Source organism: Thunnus thynnus, chromosome 19 (assembly GCF_963924715.1).
Source record: "Thunnus thynnus chromosome 19, fThuThy2.1, whole genome shotgun sequence".
In the NCBI taxonomy this organism is placed as follows: domain Eukaryota; kingdom Metazoa; phylum Chordata; class Actinopteri; order Scombriformes; family Scombridae; genus Thunnus; species Thunnus thynnus.
In genome coordinates this window covers 6,275,851-6,299,274 of record NC_089535.1, presented here as the reverse complement: position 1 = coordinate 6,299,274, position 23,424 = coordinate 6,275,851, and the positions used below count along the sequence as shown (strand labels likewise).

The 23,424-nt window shown below is 34.8% G+C and overlaps 2 protein-coding genes across 4 annotated transcripts in view; both read right to left on the bottom strand.

Moving 5' to 3' along the window:
* Positions 1 to 23,424, bottom strand: part of LOC137170289 (proteinase-activated receptor 2-like) — a 117,360-nt gene that overhangs the window by 63,659 nt on the left and 30,277 nt on the right. The window lies entirely within an intron of this gene.
* Positions 1,477 to 21,645, bottom strand: LOC137170694 (proteinase-activated receptor 2-like). Of its 3 annotated transcripts, XM_067574217.1 has the most exons (11): positions 21,460 to 21,645; positions 19,700 to 19,714; positions 16,344 to 16,358; positions 14,101 to 14,115; positions 13,319 to 13,345; positions 12,677 to 12,700; positions 11,490 to 11,513; positions 10,309 to 10,323; positions 9,568 to 9,582; positions 7,719 to 7,802; positions 1,477 to 5,984 (listed from the first exon to the last, which is right to left on the bottom strand). In XM_067574217.1, the coding sequence occupies exons 1-11, from the start codon at positions 21,530 to 21,532 to the stop codon at positions 4,933 to 4,935; spliced, it is 1,359 nt and encodes a 452-aa protein (XP_067430318.1). In that variant the 5' UTR covers positions 21,533 to 21,645; the 3' UTR covers positions 1,477 to 4,932. The 3 variants fall into 3 exon arrangements, with proteins under 3 accessions (XP_067430318.1, XP_067430319.1, XP_067430320.1); XM_067574218.1 differs by lacking the exon at positions 12,677 to 12,700; XM_067574219.1 differs by lacking the exons at positions 13,319 to 13,345; positions 14,101 to 14,115; positions 16,344 to 16,358 and having other exon boundaries at positions 21,460 to 21,643.

Here is a 23,424-nt window from a genome sequence, read left to right as displayed (position 1 = left end):
AACTTCAGGTAGACTTTTAAATACATTTTTGTGCAAAATGACTGTGTGGACACACTGTGGATTTTGTCCCTTATCATTTCCATTGAAAGTACTTTTGAAGGGGATCTTTTAATAGCCAATATGAACAGGGGGAATGATGACAGCGAGGAAAACCTTTTTCACTGTTCATATGGACACCTGACTGTTGTTTTAAGACAATATTACGTTTAACACATTATATGTTAACTTGGACTTCAAGGAATAATGATAGGAATTATCCACTATGTTCTGACATTTTATACACTGAACAATCAATCATTTATTAAAGAAAATAATTGTCAGACCTATTAATAATGAAAATAATTGTTGGTTGCAGCCTTACAGTACTCCTATGATGGAATAATACTACCTTGTCCTCAGTTTTCTGTGTGGAAATTGATAAAACACAACTTTACAACAAATGAGCTCAATATAAATTAAAACGATTCAAGTCTTATAACTAGATTCTGACCCAGTCTCTCTTCAAGACCAGGACCACAAGATGGAGAATGGAAGACCTGTCAGAGTTGATATTCAGTGGTGCAAATTTCTATGAAGATTTCTATTAAAAAAAATGCAATTTATCAAATTATGTAGACCCCAATAACATGGAAACTTTTGGGGCCACCTGGGGGTCTGGTCAGTTGCTGCTCTGCCTGGTTGGTAATCCAGCCTTACTTATGAATATTATAAACATTATTACTGATGCAGTAACCTGTAAGCAGCATTACATTGCTGTCAAAATGGAGCTAATTTTAACAAGGTTATATACTCTTAACTTGGTTTTACATTTTAGTCTTTATGTGAAAAGAAGCTCAAGCTGTGAAATGAATCCAGTGGAGTAAAAAGTTTCCACCCTATTAACATACATGAGGGGGGCAAAATATTTGCAATAATTTATAACGCACTCCAGTTCACCACCATCACCCACTATAACCTCATAAATAAACACAAAGTTATCACCTTTCTGACAATGTCAACAAAAACTGAAAATTTATAAGCTTCGTAAAAGTAGAATTTATGTCAGAGCTGTTGTAATGGATTGCATTAGATTGCATAGGTATTCCTAATAAAGTGCTCAATGAGTGTACATATAGGATGTACTGCACATTTCTCACCAGCAGGGGGAAGCATTAAACAAACTATGCCAAAGAGGGATGTTTGCTGATCACATAAGTGTTGTTTCTTGGTTGTCTTTCACTCACAATGATACAAAGGTTACATTTAGACAAAAGATTGTTTTGTTTTAAAAGTGGTGTATATTTAAAGAAAGTACAAAGTAAGACATGACTGAAAGCTTTTCACTGTGAAACATATGTGCAATAAAATAATCTTTTCAGTAAATATATATATAATGACCACAACAAAATAGGACACACATCATGCTTAGTTTTAACAGAAAATAAGTTTATTAACACAAATTAACTAAATTAGACAAAATCAAACAAATTTAACTAAACATTCACAATATGGAGTGTGGAAATCAGTAGAGTCAGTGATGTGTGATGTGCATGAATATAAAGTGTGTATGTGAGTGTTTTAAGATGCAAGAACGTAAACTTTATTTATTTATTTTTATTTATTTATTTGCACAGTAAAAGCAAAACAACATAAAACAACACAACAAAAGAGAAGAAATAAATTGTGCAGGTGAGATTTAGAAAACCCCTAGAGGCTTATGGGAATAATCTCACCTCATTACACATTATAAACAGATACAAAAGTCATGTGATCTACAAAAATAAACAAACAAGCAACCAAAGAGTCAAAAGCAAACATAAAACATAACCAAACTACAGAAACAGAACTAAACCAAACCAAGTAGCTGAAGGGGAGAACAGAGAGCCGCAACCAGCAGCAGCCGTAAGCAGTCAGAGAAGAATGTGAGACTGAGCTGTGCTGCAGCCTGGACTTAAATAACCTGGGAACCCTGTGGGCCCTCAGCTGTTGCAAGCTGCCCTCATGAACACCTCTAGAGGGAGCAGACAGGTAAATCACAAGGCCAAACAAAATGTGACACCCACCCCTTCCTCTCCCTTGAGACGTTGTCCCATCGTGATCACAGCAACCAAAGCAAAACAAAACAATCTTCAAAACAACAACAACAACCCCAGCTGAATAATATGTTTGGCCAACAGCTGGAGGACCAGCAGAGAGAGCAGACAGATAAATCACAAGGCCAAGAAAAGGTGACACCTGGGGTGTTTCCTGTATATATGTATACAGGAAATACAAAACATTGACAAAATAGTAAGTCCTTGTATTTATTTGCATATTCTCTTGCAGCTTATAAAGCGTCTCAACAGCTATTGGATGGATTGCAATGAAATTTGGTACCTGTTACGCCAAGGATGAAATGTAATAACTTTTTTGAACCCTTCCACTAGTCTTTCATGTAGTGCCATCATCAGGTCAAAATTTATTTCTCGTTCATGACCAATGTTCTTTGTGTTTAGTGCTAATTTAGTAGTATGTTAGTAGCATATTAGCATTGTCATTGTGAGCATTTAGTTCAAAGCACTGCTGTCCTGACTTGTTCTGTTAAAATGTGACTTTTCTAGGATGTTCAATATTGCAGTAAACAGTTTCACAGTTTCCTCAGTAAAAGTGTGACCTCTGGTCCTCCCGGGGCCGTAGCAAAGATTTTATAAATACTGAGGTCATGACTCAAAATTTCAAATCTCCTGCCACTTAATGTGTTTGATGTGATGCTGGAATTTAATATCTCACTTTATTTATTAATATGCCGATTATTTTCTCAATTGATCAATGTTTATTTTTTTTATACATCAGAAAATTGTGAAAAACATCCATCAAAATTTCCTACAAATGGTTAATTTTAAGATGTGAGAAGCTGGAACCATCAAAGTATTGGCGTTTATACTTAAAAAATGACTGCAACAATTGATTATCAAAATAGCTACCTGTTAATTTTCTGTTGATTGAATAATCAATTAATTGAGCTTTAGTTTCAGCTCTACTTTCAACATTTCATTACAGAACATGCTTAGTATGGCGCAATATATGTAAAAAGAAAAAACCCAAAAATCTAAAACAAACAAACAAACAACAAAAAAAGAAAACTCAATATTCTGGATTCATTAGATTAATTGGATTAACATAAATTGAGATGACAAATGCATTTCATCAGACTAAATATCTCTGGTTTGTACAAAGTTTGCCACGTCCACTTTATCTTTTTGTGCAACTATTGATTTGTGACATTACAGCGAAGGTCAAGTTCATGTCAATCCCTCTAATTTCCTGTTGACTTCAAAACCGACCTTATCACATAAGATGATCAGTTAAATCTTAAAAAACAGCTCTGAAGCAATCTGGTAAGGAAGGTAAATATGCAACTGAGTGATGTGACCACATCTTTCGACTCCTCTAATAATCTGAACTGCTGCATTCTGGACAAGCAGGAGTTGTGACTTTGGGTTGAGTCTAAACACAAGACAAGCTTATAAAAGTATAAAATATGTAAAAACTGGTTCAATTTGAAAAGATTATTTTTTCTTTGGAGAAAGTTTTATTTTTCTTACTTTTGTCAAGTCCCAAACAGGAAGCACAAACTCCAACTGCACGTTTAATATGTTGAAAACTGCAGTTGCCTTTTATTATGTACTTTGTGAAATCTACAGTGACAGATCCCACCTGAACAAAGAAATCATTATTTGGTCATATTGACTTGATGACCAGTTAGATGACCAAACACAAAGTTCTTCAACATGATGTAAGGCAGTAAATGGGAAATAATATTGAGTGGCATGTTTTTAGTGACCTAGGTTACTTGCCATAGTAGGGAAATTGTGGAGAGGGTTAAAAAGAAGAGGAGAAGAAGAGTTTTTTTTGGGAAAAGTCAATTGTATTATTGATTGCATATGCTAACATGTTGTGTGTAAACTGAGAACAGTGACAAATAAAATTCCATAAAAGTTTACCTTCACCTCCCGTAGTATTCTGTGCAGCAGTGTCACAGAGGAGGAGTGAACAAGAGCTGAGTGACAATCATTAACTGAAGTGAACAATTACGGTGTTAAAATGCCATTTCAAAAGAAAAGAAGAAAAAACAAAGAAGGGTGGATGATGTGTGTTTTCACAAAATGGCAACAAATTAATTGATATTTTTACAGTTGGACAAAGAAAGAGATATTTCTGACATTATGCCAGGCCCTGGGAGGTATGAAAAGTCTTCTACACACAGAATAAATAATTGGGATGAAATTTTGTCATTGAGAGGAATTTTAGATGAACACAACCCTGGATTGTGAGCAAAGGTTAAAATATCAGGATTGTTTTGAAAATGAGAAGTACCTGGATTGACCTTTCCCATGTCGACCCGTCCACAGAGTCAGGAAACCGCTAGTTAGACAATTACTTTTATTGACAAACTAAAATGTAGATATACAAGCAAAAATTATTACTTTAAAAACACAGAAAAACTTTTATCCTACAGTATAAAACCTGCTAAATTTTGCCCATTTTAGATTTGGGTCTCAATTCTGGCACATCAAACATTGACAGAAAATTCATCAAATTACAACATGGAATAAAAGATTAGACCCATTAAAATTGAATAAAGGCAATCATTCATATCCTGCTGAAATCAAGCAAACTGCATCAAGCAAAGTGCATAAAACAAGTGTGTCATAAAAGATATAAAGACAATTAAATGTATTAAAACAATATAAGCAGTCATTTAGACAGCTCAAAGCTCTGAAACAGGAGGTCATTGCCAAAGATGACTCCTAAATTTCCTTACATGTACTGAACCAAACCTGAGGTGGAAGACGTCACAGTAGAATAAGAAAAAAAGGTAACAAGAGACCTGTAAATTAAGTGTTGCCGGAAAAACGATATCTGAAGGGAGATAATGATCAGGAATAAAACAGCTTAATAACGATTAATCCACTAGCATTCAGTGCTCTGTGTGTTATCTGAGTTAGGCATAGTGTGTTGCTCTTGTGAGTTTTTCGGAGCCCTGAAGGAAACCTTCATCCTCTTCACTGTTCTCTCACTCCTGCAGAGGAATGTGTTCTTCACATGATCCCTGAAATTCTTGGAGATAAAGTAGTAAACAAAAGGGTCGATGCAGCTGTTGAGACTGGCCAGGCACAGGGTGGTGATGTAAAATCTGTACAGGTGGTTGTTGGCCTTGCCCAACAAGAGGATATAGTGTACCAGCAGCATGATGTTACTGGGGGTAAAGCACACTAAAAACATAACCAACACCGTGATCATCAAGACCACAGCCTTCCGTCGCTTCTTGGTGATGGCAGCATCTGTCATGCTGCTCCTGAGAGCTTTGAGCATGAGGATGTAGGATATGATACACACAATAGTGGGAACAACAAATCCCAGAGTTCCCATTGTCAGGAAGTAGCCAGCTGCTATTTTCACCTGACTTTCCCTGGTGACATCATGGCAGGTAAGGATTTTTGGATTGAAGTTTGTTATTCTGACCTGTTGGTCATACAGGTAGAGAGGGATGGTGATAAGCCAGACCACCACCCAGACTGTGACGGAGACGGCAACGGGTATACGGTTGTCCCTCTGCTGCTCGGACAGTGGGTGGACCACCGCCCAATAACGCTGGACACTTATGCAGGTGATAAAGGCGATGGAGCAGTACATGTTGCTGTAGAAAAACGCCACCAGCACTTTGCACAGCCCTTCTCCGTAGATCCAGTTGTTCCCGTTGAAGTGGTATGATATCTTCAGGGGGACCCAAATGACAAAGAGCAAATCAGCCAGAGCCAGGTTTGCCATGTAGATTGACGACGGGCGCTTTTTCTTGGTCCTGAAGAGGAATACCCATATTGCCATGGTGTTGGTGGGCAGCCCCACAGCAAACACAATGATGTAGATGATTGGGAGGAAGATAGTTGTAAGATGACTGCTCAGGAATTCTTTGTCTTGAGGTCTGACTTCTACCCCATCTGGGCTCTCTTTATCAGGGATGCCTGCCAATATGAAAACATGTGAAAAGCAGAAGTATGCAGGTTTACATGAAGGAACAAACTATAATTTGACTACATCTGAAACTCAAATGTGAGTTGCACTCTGTTCTGATCAGCTGTGAACATTTTGATCTGTTTCCTACTTGTAATAATAGTCCTCTGAGCTTGAGGCAGCAGCATTACAACAACATCCATTTTACATATAACTTTGTTTTATATTTTGATCAAAGTAATTCTTATCCAGCCTATAAAGGCAATCAAGACCAAAACATCAAACAAACAGGGCCTATATTCAACGTATGTTAATGTAGAAGTACTTTTTGGCTGGACCAGCCACAGACCAGCCGTGTAACTGCAGTTATCTGTAAGTGAGTGAGTGTCTGAGTAATGAAGTTTCACCACTGGTTGGCCGGCAGAGTGATGAAGTTTCACCATTGGCCGTTGCTCTTTTAAAATGAATCAGCGTGAGATGATGGAAACAGAGAACAGCAGCGCGGCGCAGACTGACTGTGTTTCCTCTGTGGTGCGTTTGGATTTTATAACTGAACTAATACCAGGACACAAACTTTTTATTTCTCTGATGTTTTCACATCACAAACTATGAACAACAGCAGTAAAATACGAGTCTTGAAGGTAAAACATGCAACTCATGGAGCTGTTATATCAGTTTACTATGGGGTGACTGCATTGCAGGTGCGCTTGATTTGACTGCAATTGTGGTAACTGGGCAGAGATGAGCTTCCTGAATTTGCACGCAAAACGCTGTCAAAATTTTCATTCATAATTTCCAGTGCAGCCTCCATGATCATCGACTGGGAAAGAGGCAGAAAAAAGGCACATAGAGTCATGATGGAGGTTGAACGCGTAGTTAAAGCGCCCCAAATAATAATCACTCTGACAAAACATTCAATGCAGAGTGAGAAACGAGAATCTGCAGAGTGAAATATATGAAACATCCCAAGATATGAGTGGAAAGTATTGTTCTTGCAACCGCATTTATACCCTTTTTCACTCAAACATACCGTAACCATGTCATGTGATACGCTACTTCAGCACACTTTACCAGCAAATATTACTGGGACCACTACAGAAAATTGCAAATGAACATTTAATATCCAGGAATGCACATTACAGACACTACCACTGACTATGCCTGTATGCATGTATGTAGGATTGTCCTTCGCATAACTTGAGAACTGTTCATTGTACCTGGCAGGTGGAAAAATTTCAACAAAATTTCATATTATATGTTTCGTACATAAATAACTATATATATACACCCTAAAAGCCATACATGAATACCACATGCTAGTGTATATGGCAATAATTCAAAATAGTTCTGACCTGATTATCATGTAGTAATTTTTTCCTCCTATAGTTTATTTGTGTGCAGTTGGTGAAGTTAGACATATTTCTTTTTTTATTTTCTTTTTGGTGGTGAAACTACTGCAATTTCCCAGAACTTGGGTATCCAGGTTGGTGAAATTGAGAAAATAAACTTATGTCACTTTTTGTGCAAAGAGTACATCATTTCCATTCGAACTTTCTGATCATTTCATGTAAATTTTGAATAAGATGTTGACTTTGGTGCTGCTACAAACATGAATAGATCAGATAGTGAAAAATGAGTTTGAGGTAAAGAGAGGCTGAGGTTAAGGTATAGTACATGGTAAAGCACAGTTGATGGAATTAAAACTGAATGTTATATATTAGGAGAATTTATTTGTAGTCACTCACCTGTAATATTTAGTAGCGGTGGACCATTGTCTCGGGAGTTGCCATCCCCCCAACCTAGGCTCTCTAAACCAGGGGCGCCTTCTTCTGTTGTGAAGTGACAATATTAAAACATGTGAAAAGCAGAAGTATGCAGGTTTATATGCAGTAACAAACTATAATTTGACTACATCTGAAACTCAAATGTGAGTTGCACTCTGTTCCTTTCAGCTGTTAGCATTTTGATCTGTTTCCTACTTGTAATAATAGTTCTCTGAGCTTGAGTCAGCAGCATTACAACAAAATACATTTTAAATATAATTTTATCATATATTTTGATCAAAGTAATTCTCATCCAGCTTATAGCTTGAGAACTGTTCATTCGATCTACTTCGTACCTGACAGGTGGATTGCTGGGAATCAAAGAAGTGCAATGTCGATGTGTGAAGTTGTTTGAATGAGTGGTTCTTGAGAAATATATAAAAATACCCCATAAACAGTGTTGATTTGCTTCTTCCACCCGTCGAGTCAACGAACGGAAAAACACACAGCGGTATCAGAGGCTTGTTATATTGATGAATGTACAAACAAGATGCACAAATAGCATAAGTAGGTTAGATGTTTTATAAAGTACACTTCAGACTGCCAGAAGTGTACATATTACACTAGACAGAGCAAATGAAGTCTCAGTTTACCAGCAATGGTAAAATTGTGACCTATTCAACTTTAATGAAAGGTTCTTTTGGCCTGCTTGTGATATATAATATAATAATATATAATAATCTCACATTTCATTCCATAAAACCAGACACACCAAATAATCCCTTCCAGACAATATCATGCTCAAACTGCCTCCTTACTATCACTACCAGTAACCTACTTGTTCCTGTGAAGGAGAAAGCTGCTAATATCAGCTCTTATGAAATGTGACTGTTCAAAATACTAACTTGAAAATAGATTTTGGGTTTAAATTCTCCGTGCTACCTTTGTTTGATTGAGGGATTGCCAAAAGAAAAGCACATGTAGACATCATTTCAACTAAATTCTGTGATCCTTGAACTTCATAATTCACATCATCCAAACTAAACATTCAAAACACATCAACATGATAAGAAATACTGATCAAGACTTTTTTTGGCCCAGCACAGGGAAGATGCAATGAGATATTCTATTGTTAATAATTCTATTCTAATTCTATTGCTATTGTTAATTGTATTGTTAATTCTTTCCTACAGTATATCTTGACAAAGAGGCTGGAAAGAGGATGAACGGAGCAAAACACCACATCAGTTCAAAAAAATCAGAAATCTGACTTTGTGCATAACTTGCTTTACAGGCACTTTAGACAAATTAGACATGAAGCAAAAACATGAACATGTTTCATTGTCATGAATGGATACAGAATGAAGCAATATTACTAAATATATATAACTAATATAACTACATAGAAAGTAAACATTATGTAGCTACTGTACCCTCACTGGGACCATCCCATCATATGAACTTTAATTAACTGGTTAAAATAGGACAGAAAGATATTGGGAAAATTCCAAGAAATAAATTAAGATTAAAAAAGATCAGTTTTAAGTTACTGAAATTGAGAAAACACACTTATGTCACTTTTTGTGCAAAGAGTACATCATTTCCATTTGAATTCTGTGTTAATTTCATGTAATTTTGGATAAGATATTGGCTTTGGTGCTGCTACGAACATGAATATATCAGTCAGTGAAAAGTGAGTTTGAGGTAAAGGGAGGCTGAGGTGAAGGTATAGTACATGGTAAAGCACAGCTGATGGTAGAAGTAGACTTTGTAAACATTAGAATTATAACTGAGTGTTATATGTTAGTAGAATTTATTTGTAGTTACTCACGTAAATGCACTGTAACTGGAATAACAAAAGACAAAGAGATTTACAAACATGTAATAAAGGAGTGTATACTACTACTGTGTAGAATTACATAAATATACACACATTACAAACAGGGATTTTGTAGGTTCTTTGATTTGTTTTATTAAAGCATCCATTTCCATCTAAACTGGTTGTAGCTTTGTGGCAATATCAGCGGAGGGGTAAGAAGTACAGGACAGGAGATGTGGTTCACACCAATCAAAAAAGTATATTGTATGTTTTTTCCCCTCTTTTTTCAATTTGAATCAATACAGAATAAAGCAAAATAACTAAATATAATGTGCAGGAACATTATGTTCTATACCCTCACTGGGACCATCCCATCATATGAACTTTAATTAACTGGTTAAAATAGGACAGAAAGATATTGGGAAAATTCCAAGAAATAAATTAAGATTAAAAAAGATCAGTGTTAAGTTACTGAAATTGAGAAAACACCCTTATGCCACTTTTTGTGCAAAGAGTACATCATTTCCATTTGAATTCTGTGTTAATTTCATGTAATTTTGGATGAGATATTGGCTTTGGTGCTGCTACGAACATGAATATATCAGTCAGTGAAAAGTGAGTTTGAGGTAAAGGGAGGCTGAGGTGAAGGTATAGTACATGGTAAAGCACAGCTGATGGTAGAAGTAGACATTGTAAACATTAGAATAACAACTGAGTGTTATATATTAGGAGAATTTATTTGCAGTCACTCACCTAGTTCATATTCATCTGAAATAACAAAAGTCAAAGAGATTTACAAACAAGTAATAAAGGAGTGTATACTACTACTGTGTAGAATTACATAAATATACACACATTACAAACAGGGATTTTGTAGGTTCTTTGATTTGTTTTATTAAAGCATCCATTTCCATCTAAACTGGCTGTAGCTTTGTGGCAATATCAGCAGAGCAGTAAGAAGTACAGGACAGGGGATGTGGTTCATACCAATCAAACAAGCATACTGTATGTTTTTTTCCCTCTATTTTTCAATTTGAATCAATACAGAATAAAGCAATATAACTAAATATAATGTGCAGGAACATTATGTACTGTACCCTCACTGGGACCATCCCATAATTTGAACTTTAATTGACTGGTTAAAATAGGACAAAAATAAATTGGGAAAATTCCAAGAAATAAATTAAGATTATAAAAGATCAGTTTCTTTTCTTTGCACTATATGAACATCACACTACTTCATGCATTGGCACTAAATGTTACGAGTGAATGAAAATAATTATTGCAAATTAGTTGGACAAATGTAGGGCTTAAATAGTGAATAATATTTGGACAGAGGTTGATTGTGGTGGGAAAGGTTTGAGTTTCATGCTGCTTAGAAAACATTTTCTTTTCATACAAAATTGCACATTACATATTTCTTGTATAAAATAACTATATATATACACCCTAAAAGGCAGATGTGAATACCATGTTAGCGTATATGGCAATAATTCAATATAGTTCTGATCTGTGTATCATGTAGTATTTTTTTCCTCTTATACTTTATTTGTGTGCAGTTGGTGGAGTTAGACATGTTTTTTTTTGTTTTTTTTTAAATTTATTTGGTGTTAGTACTTTTACAATTTCCCAGAAATTGGGTATCCAGTTTAGTGAAATTGAGAAAATAAACGTATGCCACTTTTTGTGCAAAGAGTACATCATTTCCATTTGAATTTTCTGATCATTTCATGTAAATTTGGATAAGATGTGGGCTTTGGTGCTGCTACAAACATGAATAGATCAGATAGTGAAAATTGAGTTTGAGGTAAAGGGAGGCTGAGGTGAAGGTATAGTACATGGTAAAGCACAGCTGATGGTAGAAGTAGACATTGTAAACATTAGAATTACAACTGAATGTTATATATAAAGAGAATTTATTTTCAGTCACTCACTTGGTGGAAATGGTGGAGGTGTACCTGGAATAACAAAAGAGATTTACACACATGTAATAAAGGAGTGTATACTACTACTATGCAGAATAACATAAATATACACACATTATGAACAGGGATTTTGTAGGTTCTTTGTTTTGTTTTATTAAAGCATCCATTTCCATCTAAACTGGCTGTAGCTTTGTGGCAATATCAGCAGAGGAGTAAGAGGTACAGGACAGGGGATGTGGTTCACACCAATCAAACAAGCATACTGTATGTTTTTTCCCCTCTATTTTTCAATTTGAATCAATACAGAATAAAGCAATTTAACTAAATATAATGTGCAGGAACATTATGTACTGTACCTTCACTGGGACCATCCCATAATTTGAACTTTAATTGACTGGTTAAAATAGGACAGAAAGATATTGGGAAAATTCCAAGAAATAAATTAAGATTATAAAAGATCAGTTTCTTTTCTTTGCACTATATGAACATCACACTACTTCATGCATTGGCACTAAATGTTACGAGTGAATGAAAATAATTATTGCAAATTAGTTGGACAAATGTAGGGCTTAAATAGTGAATAATATTTGGACAGAGGTTGATTGTGGTGGGAAAGGTTTGAGTTTCATGCTGCTTAGAAAACATTTTCTTTTCATACAAAATTGCACATTACATGTTTCTTGTATAAAATAACTATATATATACACCCTAAAAGGCAGATGTGAATACCATGTTAGCATATATGGCAATAATTCAATATAGTTCTGATCTGTGTATCATGTAGTATTTTTTTCCTCTTATACTTTATTTGTGTGCAGTTGGTGGAGTTAGACATGTTTTTTTTTTTGTTTTTTTTTAAAATTTATTTGGTGTTAGTACTTTTACAATTTCCCAGAAATTGGGTATACAGGTTAGTGAAATTGAGAAAATAAACGTATGCCACTTTTTGTGCAAAGAGTACATCATTTCCATTTGAATTTTCTGATCATTTCATGTAAATTTGGATAAGATGTGGGCTTTGGTGCTGCTACAAACATGAATAGATCAGATAGTGAAAAGTGAGTTTGAGGTAAAGGGAGGCTGAGGTGAAGGTATAGTACATGGTAAAGCACAGCTGATGGTAGAAGTAGACATTGTAAACATTAGAATTACAACTGAATGTTATATATAAAGAGAATTTATTTTCAGTCACTCACTTGGTGGAAATGGTGGAGGTGTACCTGGAATAACAAAAGAGATTTACACACATGTAATAAAGGAGTGTATACTACTACTATGCAGAATAACATAAATATACACACATTATGAACAGGGATTTTGTAGGTTCTTTGTTTTGTTTTATTAAAGCATCCATTTCCATCTAAACTGGTTGTAACTTTGCGGCGATATCAGCGGAGGTGTAAGAGGTAAAGGACAGAGGATGTGGTTCACGCCAAATAAAAAAGCACAGTGTAGGTTTTTTTCCCCACAATTTTTCCACTAAAATGAATACAGATTGAAGCAATATAACTAAATGTAAACTACTGCAATTTCCCAGAACTCGGGTATCCAAATTAGTGAAATTGAGAAAACACACTTATGCCACTTTTTGTGCAAAGAGTATATAATTTCCAGTTGAATTCTGTGTTCATTTCATCTAATTTTGGATAAGATGTTGGCTTTGGTGCTGCTACGAACATGAAGAGATCAGACAGTGGAAAGTGAGTTTGAGGTAAAGGGAGGCTGAGGTGAAGGTATAGTACATGGTAAAGCACAGCTGATGGTAGAAGTAGATATAGTAAACATTAGAATTACAACTGAATGTTATATATTAGGAGAATTTATTTTTAGTCACTCACGTGGATGACCGTCTCCTGAACCTTGACCTAGAATAACAAAAGACAAAGAAATTTACACACATGTAATAAAGGAACATCACACTGCTTCATGCATTGGCACTGAATGTTACAAATGAATGAAAATACTTATTGCAAATTAGTTGCATAAATGTAGGGCTTAAATAGTGAATAATATTTGGCAAGAGGTTGATTGTGGTGGGAGAGGTTTGAGTTTCATTCTGCTTAGAAAACATTTTCTTTTCATACAAAATTACACATTACATGTTTCGTATATAAAATAACTATATATATATATACCCTAAAAGGCAGATGTGAATACCACGTTAGTGTATACTATGGCAATAATTCAATATAATTCTGATCTGTTTATCACGTAGTATTTTTTTCCTCCTCTAATTTATTTGTGTGTAGTTGGTGGAGTTAGACATGTTTTTTTTTCTTTTTTTCTTTTTTTGGTGTTCGAACTTCTGCAATATCCCAGAACTTGGGTATCCAGGTTGGTGAAATTGAGAAAATAAAGTTATGGCACTTTTTGTGCAAAGAGTACATCAGTTTCATTTGAATTTTGTTTTCATTTTATGTGAATTTGGATAATATGTTGGCTTTGGTGCTGTTACAAACATGAAGAGGTCAGACAGTGAAAAGTGAGTTTGAGGTATAGGGCGGTTGAGGTGAAGGTATAGTACATGGTAAAGCACAGCTGATGGTAGAAGCAGACATTGTAAACATTAGAATTATAACTGAACACTATATATTAGGAGAATTTATTTGCAGTAACTTACCCTCTTCATATTCACCTGGAGTAACAAAAGACAAAGACATTTACACACACATAATAAAGGAGTGTATACTACTACTGTGCAGAATTACATAAATATACACACATTACAAACAGGGACTTTGCAGGTTCTTTGTTTTGTTTTATTGAAGCATCCATTTCCATCTAAACTGGCTGTAAATTTGCGGCGATATCAGCAGAGGTGTAAGAGGTACAGGAGTACAGGAATAAATACAAAATAAAGCAATATAATTAAGTATAATGAGCAGAAACATTATGTACTATATCCTTACTGGGACCATCCCATAATCTGAACTTTAATTAACTGGTTAAAAAGGGACACAAAGAAATTGGGAAAATTCCAAGAAATAAATTAAGATGATAAAAGATCAGTTTATTTTCTTTGCACTATATGAACATCACACTACTTCATGCATTTGCACTGAATGTTACAAGTGAATGAAAATAGTTATTGCAAATTAGTTGCATAAATGTAGGGCTTAAATAGTGAATACTATTTGGCAAGAGGTTGATTGTGGTGGGAGAGGTTTGAGTTTCATACTGCTTAGAAAACATTTTCTTTTCATACAAAATTACACATTACATGTTTCTTATATAAAATAACTATATATATATACCCTAAAAGGCAGATGTGAATACCACGTTAGTGTATACTATGGCAATAATTCAATATAATTCTGATCTGTTTATCACATAATATTCTTTCCTCCTATAATTTATTTGTGTGCAGTTGGTGGAGTTAGACATGTTTTTTTTTTTTTCTTTTTTTCTTTTTTTGGTGTTCGAACTTCTACAATTTCCCAGAACTTGGGTATCCAGGTTGGTGAAATTGAGAAAATAAAGTTATGGAACTTTTTGTGCAAAGAGTACATCAGTGTCATTTGAATTTTGTTTTCATTTTATGTGAATTTGGATAAGATGTTGGCTTTAGTGCTTCTACGAACATGAAGAGATGAGACTGAAAAGTGAGCTCGAGGTAAAGAGAGGCTGAGGTGAAGGTATAGTACATGGTAAAGCACAGCTGATGGTAGAAGTAGACATTGTAAACATTAGAATTACAACTGAACACTATATATTAGGAAAATTTATTTGCAGTAACTTACCCTCTTCATATTCACCTGGAGTAACAAAAGACAAAGAGATTTACAAACACATAATAAAGGAGTGTATACTACTACTGTGCAGAATTACATAAATATACACACATTACAAACAGGGACTTTGCAGGTTCTTTGTTTTGTTTTATTGAAGCATCCATTTCCATCTAAACTGGCTGTAACTTTGCGGCGATATCAGCAGAGGTGTAAGAGGTACAGGAGTACAGGAATAAATACAAAATAAAGCAATATAATTAAATATAATGAGCAGAAACATTATGTACTGTATCCTTACTGGGATCATCCCATAATTTGAACTTTAATTATCTGGTTAAAGAAGGACAGAAAGAAATTGGGAAAATTCCAAGAAATAAATTAAGATGATAAAAGATCAGTTTCTTTTCTTTGCACTATATGAACATCACACTACTTCATGCATTGGCACTGAATGTTACAAGTGAATGAAAATAGTTATTGCAAATTAGTTGCATAAATGTAGGGCTTAAATAATGAATAATATTTGGCAAGAGGTTGATTGTGGTGGGAGAGGTTTGAGTTTCATTCTGCTTAGAAAATATTTTCTTTTCATACAAAATTACACATTACATGTTTCGTATATAAAATAACTATATATATATATATACCCTAAAAGGCAGATGTGAATACCACGTTAGTGTATACTATGGCAATAATTCAATATAATTCTGATCTGTTTATCACGTAGTATTTTTTTCCTCCTCTAATTTATTTGTGTGTAGTTGGTGGAGTTAGACATGTTTTTTTTTCTTTTTTTCTTTTTTTGGTGTTCGAATTTCTGCAATATCCCAGAACTTGGGTATCCAGGTTGGTGAAATTGAGAAAATAAAGTTATGGCACTTTTTGTGCAAAGAGTACATCAGTTTCATTTGAATTTTGTTTTCATTTTATGTGAATTTGGATAATATGTTGGCTTTGGTGCTGTTACAAACATGAAGAGGTCAGACAGTGAAAAGTGAGTTTGAGGTATAGGGAGGCTGAGGTGAAGGTATAGTACATGGTAAAGCACAGCTGATGGTAGAAGCAGACATTGTAAACATTAGAATTATAACTGAACACTATATATTAGGAGAATTTATTTGCAGTAACTTACCCTCTTCATATTCACCTGGAGTAACAAAAGACAAAGACATTTACACACACATAATAAAGGAGTGTATACTACTACTGTGCAGAATTACATAAATATACACACATTACAAACAGGGACTTTGCAGGTTCTTTGTTTTGTTTTATTGAAGCATCCATTTCCATCTAAACTGGCTGTAACTTTGCGGCGATATCAGCAGAGGTGTAAGAGGTACAGGAGTACAGGAATAAATACAAAATAAAGCAATATAATTAAGTATAATGAGCAGAAACATTATGTACTATATCCTTACTGGGACCATCCCATAATCTGAACTTTAATTAACTGGTTAAAAAGGGACACAAAGAAATTGGGAAAATTCCAAGAAATAAATTAAGATGATAAAAGATCAGTTTATTTTCTTTGCACTATATGAACATCACACTACTTCATGCATTTGCACTGAATGTTACAAGTGAATGAAAATAGTTATTGCAAATTAGTTGCATAAATGTAGGGCTTAAATAGTGAATAACATTTGGCAAGAGGTTGATTGTGGTGGGAGAGGTTTGAGTTTCATACTGCTTAGAAAACATTTTCTTTTCATACAAAATTACACATTACATGTTTCTTATATAAAATAACTATATATATACACCCTAAAAGGCAGATGTGAATACCACGTTAGTGTATACTATGGCAATAATTCAATATAATTCTGATCTGTTTATCACATAATATTTTTTCCTCCTATAATTTATTTGTGTGCAGTTGGTGGAGTTAGACATGTTTTTTTTTCTTTTTTTCTTTTTTTGGTGTTCGAACTTCTACAATTTCCCAGAACTTGGGTATCCAGGTTGGTGAAATTGAGAAAATAAAGTTATGGAACTTTTTGTGCAAAGAGTACATCAGTGTCATTTGAATTTTGTTTTCATTTTATGTGAATTTAGATAAGATGTTGGCTTTAGTGCTTCTACGAACATGAAGAGATGAGACTGAAAAGTGAGCTCGAGGTAAAGGAAGGCTTAGGTGAAGGTATAGTACATGGTAAAGCACAGCTGATGGTAGAAGTAGACATTGTAAACATTAGAATTACAACTGAACACTATATATTAGGAAAATTTATTTGCAGTAACTTACCCTCTTCATATTCACCTGGAGTAACAAAAGACAAAGAGATTTACAAACACATAATAAAGGAGTGTATACTACTACTGTGCAGAATTACATAAATATACACACATTACAAACAGGGACTTTGCAGGTTCTTTGTTTTGTTTTATTGAAGCATCCATTTCCATCTAAACTGGCTGTAACTTTGCGGCGATATCAGCAGAGGTGTAAGAGGTACAGGAGTACAGGAATAAATACAAAATAAAGCAATATAATTAAATATAATGAGCAGAAACATTATGTACTGTATCCTTACTGGGATCATCCCATAATTTGAACTTTAATTATCTGGTTAAAGAAGGACAGAAAGAAATTGGGAAAATTCCAAGAAATAAATTAAGATGATAAAAGATCAGTTTCTTTTCTTTGCACTATATGAACATCACACTACTTCATGCATTGGCACTGAATGTTACAAGTGAATGAAAATAGTTATTGCAAATTAGTTGCATAAATGTAGGGCTTAAATAGTGAATAATATTTGGCAAGAGGTTGATTGTGGTGGGAGAGGTTTGAGTTTCATTCTGCTTAGAAAATATTTTCTTTTCATACAAAATTACACATTACATGTTTCGTATATAGAATAACTATATATATATATACCCTAAAAGGCAGATGTGAATACCACGTTAGTGTATACTATGGCAATAATTCAATATAATTCTGATCTGTTTATCACGTAGTATTTTTTTCCTCCTATAATTTATTTGTGTGCAGTTGGTGGAGTTAGACATGTTTTTTTTTTTCTTTTTTTCTTTTTTTGGTGTTAGAACGTCTACAATATCCCAGAACTTGGGTATCCAGGTTGGTGAAATTGAGAAAATAAATTTATGGCACTTTTTGTGCAAAGAGTACATCAGTTTCATTTGAATTTTGTTTTCATTTTATTTGAATTTGGATAATATGTTGGCGTTGGTGCTGCTAGGAACATGAAGAGGTCAGACAGTGAAAAGTGAGCTTGAGGTAAAGGGAGGCTGAGGTGAAGGTATAGTACATGGTAAAGCACAGCTGATGGTAGAAGCAGACATTGTAAACATTAGAATTATAACTGAACACTATATAGTAGGAGAATTTATTTGCAGTAACTTACCCTCTTCATATTCACCTGGAGTAACAAAAGACAAAGACATTTACACACACATAATAAAGGAGTGTATACTACTACTGTGTAGAATTACATAAATATACACACATTACAAACAGGGACTTTGCAGGTTCTTTGTTTTGTTTTATTAAAGCATCCATTTCCATCTAAACTGGTTGTAACTTTGCGGCGATATCAGCAGAGGTGTAAGAGGTACAGGAGTACAGGAATAAATACAAAATAAAGCAATATAATTAAGTATAATGAGCAGAAACATTATGTACCATATCATCACTTGGACCATCCCATAATCTAAACTTTAATGAACTGGTTAAAATAGGACAAAAATAAATTGGGAAAATTCCAAGAAATAAATTAAGATTATAAAAGATCAGTTTCTTTTCTTTGCACTATATGAACATCACACTACTTCATGCATTTGCACTGAATGTTACAAGTGAATGAAAATAGTTATTGCAAATTAGTTGCATAAATGTAGGGCTTAAATAGTGAATACTATTTGGCAAGAGGTTGATTGTGGTGGGAGAGGGTTGAGTTTCATTCTGCTTAGAAAATATTTTCTTTTCAAACAAAATTGCACATTATTTTTTTCATAAACAAATAACTATATATATACACCATTAAAGGCAGATGTGAATACCACGTTAGTGTATAATATGGCAATAATTCAATATAATTCTGATCTGATTATCACATAATATTTTTTCATCCTCTAATTTATTTGTGTGCAGTTCGTAGAGTTAGACATGTTTTTTTTTTTCTTTTTTTCTTTTTTTGGTGTTCGAACTTCTACAATTTCCCAGAACTTGGGTATCCAGGTTAATGAAATTGAGAAAATAAAGTTATGGAACTTTTTGTGCAAAGAGTACATCAGTGTCATTTGAATTTTGTTTTCATTTCATGTGAATTTGGATAATATGTTGGCTTTGGTGCTGCTACGAACATGAAGAGATGAGACTGAAAAGTGAGCTCGAGGTAAAGGGAGGCTGAGGTGAAGGTATAGTACATGGTAAATCACAGCTGATGGTAGAAGTAGACATGGTAAACATTAGAATTACAACTGAATGTTATATATCAGGAGAATTTATTTGCATTCACTCACCTAGTTCATATTCACCTGGAAAAACAAAAGACAAAGAGATTTACAAACACGTAATAAAGGAGTGTATACCACTACTATGCAGAATTACATAAATATACACACATTACAAACAGGGACTTTGCAGGTTCTTTGTTTTGTTTTATTGAAGCATCCATTTCCATCTAAACTGGCTGTAACTTTGCGGCGATATCAGCAGAGGTGCAAGAGGTGCAGGAGTACAGGAATAAATACAAAATAAAGCAATATAATTAAATATAATGAGCAGAAACATTATGTACTGTATCCTTACTGGGATCATCTCATAATTTGAACTTTAATTAACTGGTTAAAGAAGGACAGAAAGAAATTGGGAAAATTCCAAGAAATAAATTAAGATGATAAAAGATCAGTTTCTTTTCTTTGCACTATATGAACATCACACTACTTCATGCATTGGCACTGAATCTTACAAATGAATGAAAATAGTTATTGCAAATTAGTTGTGTAAATGTAGGGCTTAAATAGTGAATAACATTTGGCAAGAGGTTGATTGTGGTGGGAGAGGTTTGAGTTTCATACTGCTTAGCAAACATTTTCTTTTCAAACAAAATTGCGCATTACATTTTGTCATAAAAAAAAATGTACACAACCACCCTGAATGCGTTTCGTGAATACGTGTATATGGCAATAATTCAATATAGTTCTGACCTGTGTGTGTAGTTGGTGGAATTAGACGTGTTGTTTTTTTGTATTACAATTACTACAATTTCTCAGAACTTGGGAGTGAAATTGAAAAAAATAAACAAACTTTTGCTTCTTTTTCTGCAACGAGTACATCATTTCCATTCGAATTTTCTGATCATTCCATGTAAATTTGGATAAGATGTTGACTTTGGTGCTGCTACGAATATGAATAGATCAGGCAGTGAAAAGTGAGCACGAAGTAAAGGGAGGCTGCTAGTAAATGAAAATTGCAGATAGAGTAAAATACACAGTTTGTGTGTCTTTAGTCAACAGAGGTGCGCACACAGAGCTCTCCAACATAACAAATCAACTTTCATGTATTTGCTTCTTTTACTTCTCTAGTATGTCGCATCTATAACATAATCTACTGAAATTTCCGTCAGAAAAGGTTACAGTTTGAGACTGAATTGTACATTAATATCGCTCATGTGTCACTGAATGTAATCCAGGATGTTGCAAAATCATCAGTAATGGTGTTTTTTCCCCACAGGTGGCTGTGCGTCAGATTCTTTCCTTTTTACTTTATTAAATACCTGCAGCATCACACAGCAGCTGACACGATACATTAGTGATGTGCGCATTCACGCACCTGGCACAGCAGCAGTAACTTCATTAACAGGATCGGCAAGGATCTAACGGTAAATAATGTTCTGTGTTCTGCTACCCATCTACACCATTGACTGTATATAAAGAGGTCAGCTGTTACACACAGATTCCAGGTTTATACGGTAGGATTGTTTGTAATAAAGCATATACATAAACATACAATATCTGTGTCCGCGACCCCAGAAAATATATGAATGGAACCGTGTGCGAGTCCGAGGTCTCCCCGCACTTCTGAAATGAATCCGGCGCCCTTGACACTGACTATCTCTGTAACAAATTGTCCACAATTTCACACGTTGACTATACATGGTCCAGCCATATAGTCTACTGGGTTATGACCAAGTCTTTTTGGATTTTAAATCTACCTGAGCTGAATGTTTTCATGACAGCATAAAACATTAGTGATGGGAAAAAACAAAGCAATATCTTACCTGACTGACAAAGACAAGTCTGGACGCAACACAAAAGGAGAAACAGGTGAGACCATCGAGTCTTTAAAGTCATGGCTGCAAGAGCGTGTTAAAATAAAATGTGATGTAATGTCCGATGGTGTTACTGCTTCACTGTTTGAAGTGCCATCCCCTCTTCAAATAGATGATTTGGACACTAGTTGATGTGACTGAGTCAGCTGACCGCATCTAACCAACCGAGACACAGCTCGAGTTGATTTCGGTAATATGATAATAATCTCACTCATGAGTTCATCTTCCTTCCGTCATTGATAACTAGAACACGCATTTCTCTTCATCTGCACTACAGGAACATTATGTGGAAAGTCATGCATTCAAACTATTACTTCACTAAAAGTACATGAGTATTAATGCCGTAAAAATACTCCTTATGAACATGGCCGGAATTACCTCCGACATGGTCCCAGGGCAAAGGTTTGTTTTTGGCCCCCAGAACATATGGAAGTAGGACTCTAGCGCTGAAATTATTAGTTGATTAATTGATTTGCTGATATGACTGACAATTAATTGCCAGTAATATTCATAATTGATTAATTGTTTAAGTCATTTTTTAATCAAAAATGCCAGAAATTCTCTGGTACCAGCTTCTTATATGTGAATATTTGCTAGTTTTCTTATATATTATACATATTCATCTATGTATTGTAATGATTTCTGCCTTCAGACAACCGAAACCCCCTGATGTGGATAAGGCACCGGCAGACGGCTTTCCTCTACCTCTGACACAGGTATCAAACGGGTTCCCAAAATCTACACGCGAGACCATCCTAGCCTTGCTTAGGGAACCAGATTTCAGCTTGTCTTCTATAATCACCAGCTGTCATTGAACAGCTCTAAACGGGCCTATTTAGTACGGAATGCCTGACAGCTGGGTCGCAACGAAGTGTATTGGTGCAAATAGGTGTTGGAGGTTTGAAAGTACTCCAAGATGACCTTCTAATAGGTCATTACTGGAGGAGGCCCACTCTGACGGTCGAGGGCATTGCCCGGTTTTATGGGGCAATGTCGATGCCCTGGCCCTAACAGTTTAGCCAGTTAAACACCTATAATAAACCTGTCAACCTGATTATGTACTGAAATTATACCTCTATCACATGAGCAGCAGGTTGATCTCAATCATTAAATCTAAATCTTTCAGATTCTATTAATTAATATATATTGCAAGTTCATCCTTAGCAAATTTCATTATAAATTTGTAATCCAAATAAATTTAAATCTCATGTCAGCCATATCCCAGGGGGGCGCCCTCTTACCTGGAAGGAGATACTAGAAGACCGTAGAGATGAGCACAAGTCAGGAACTTTGGTTGGAGTGTACAAAACTACAAACCAGTTTTATTTGGATTTTTTTTTTCAAAAATAAGTAATGCAAAATTCAAAAAGTAAAATACAAAAGCGTGAATAAAAACTTAAAGATGCAAAACAGGCAAACTTGCAAAAGGACCTCAAGTGACGAACCCAAAAGGGAAGCCCAAAAAGAGACCCTGAGTCTCTCTTGGCTTTTCTTTTTATATCAATACATCTCCCCCTTCTTACATTCCTACATCCATATACAGTACTGGTTGAAAGTTTGTGAATCTTTTAGAATTTTCTGTATTTCTGCATAAATATGACCTATAACATGATCAGATATTTACATAAGTCCCAAAACTAGATAAAGTGAACCCAATTAAACAAATGAGACAAAAAAATAACTTTTTCATTTATTTATTGAGGAAAATTATCCAATCTTACATATTTGTGGGATCCAAAAGTATATTAACCCTTGCTTTCAGTGTTGCTCATCACCAAACATAATGCTTCTCATTCAAGCAGAAAAGTTTGATTTTGGTCTCATCCATCCACAGAATATTTTTCCAATCAACTTGTGGCTTATCAACATGGTCTTGGGTGAACCGTAGACGGCAGCAATGTTCTTTTTGGAGAG

What these genes read in the sequence shown, in the direction of transcription:
- LOC137170694 (XM_067574217.1), bottom strand. Translation starts at nt 21,532, where the DNA reads ATGACTTTAAAGACTCGATGGTCTCACCTGTTTCTCCTTTTGTGTTGC. An exon ending in TTCAGGAGACGGTCATCCAC is followed by an intron (nt 12,701 to 13,318) that starts GTGAGTGACTAA and finishes TTGTTATTCCAG; the next exon opens with GTACACCTCCACCATTTCCA. An exon ending in ACCTCCACCATTTCCACCAA is followed by an intron (nt 11,514 to 12,676) that starts GTGAGTGACTGA and finishes TTGTTATTCCAG; the next exon opens with GTACACCTCCACCATTTCCA.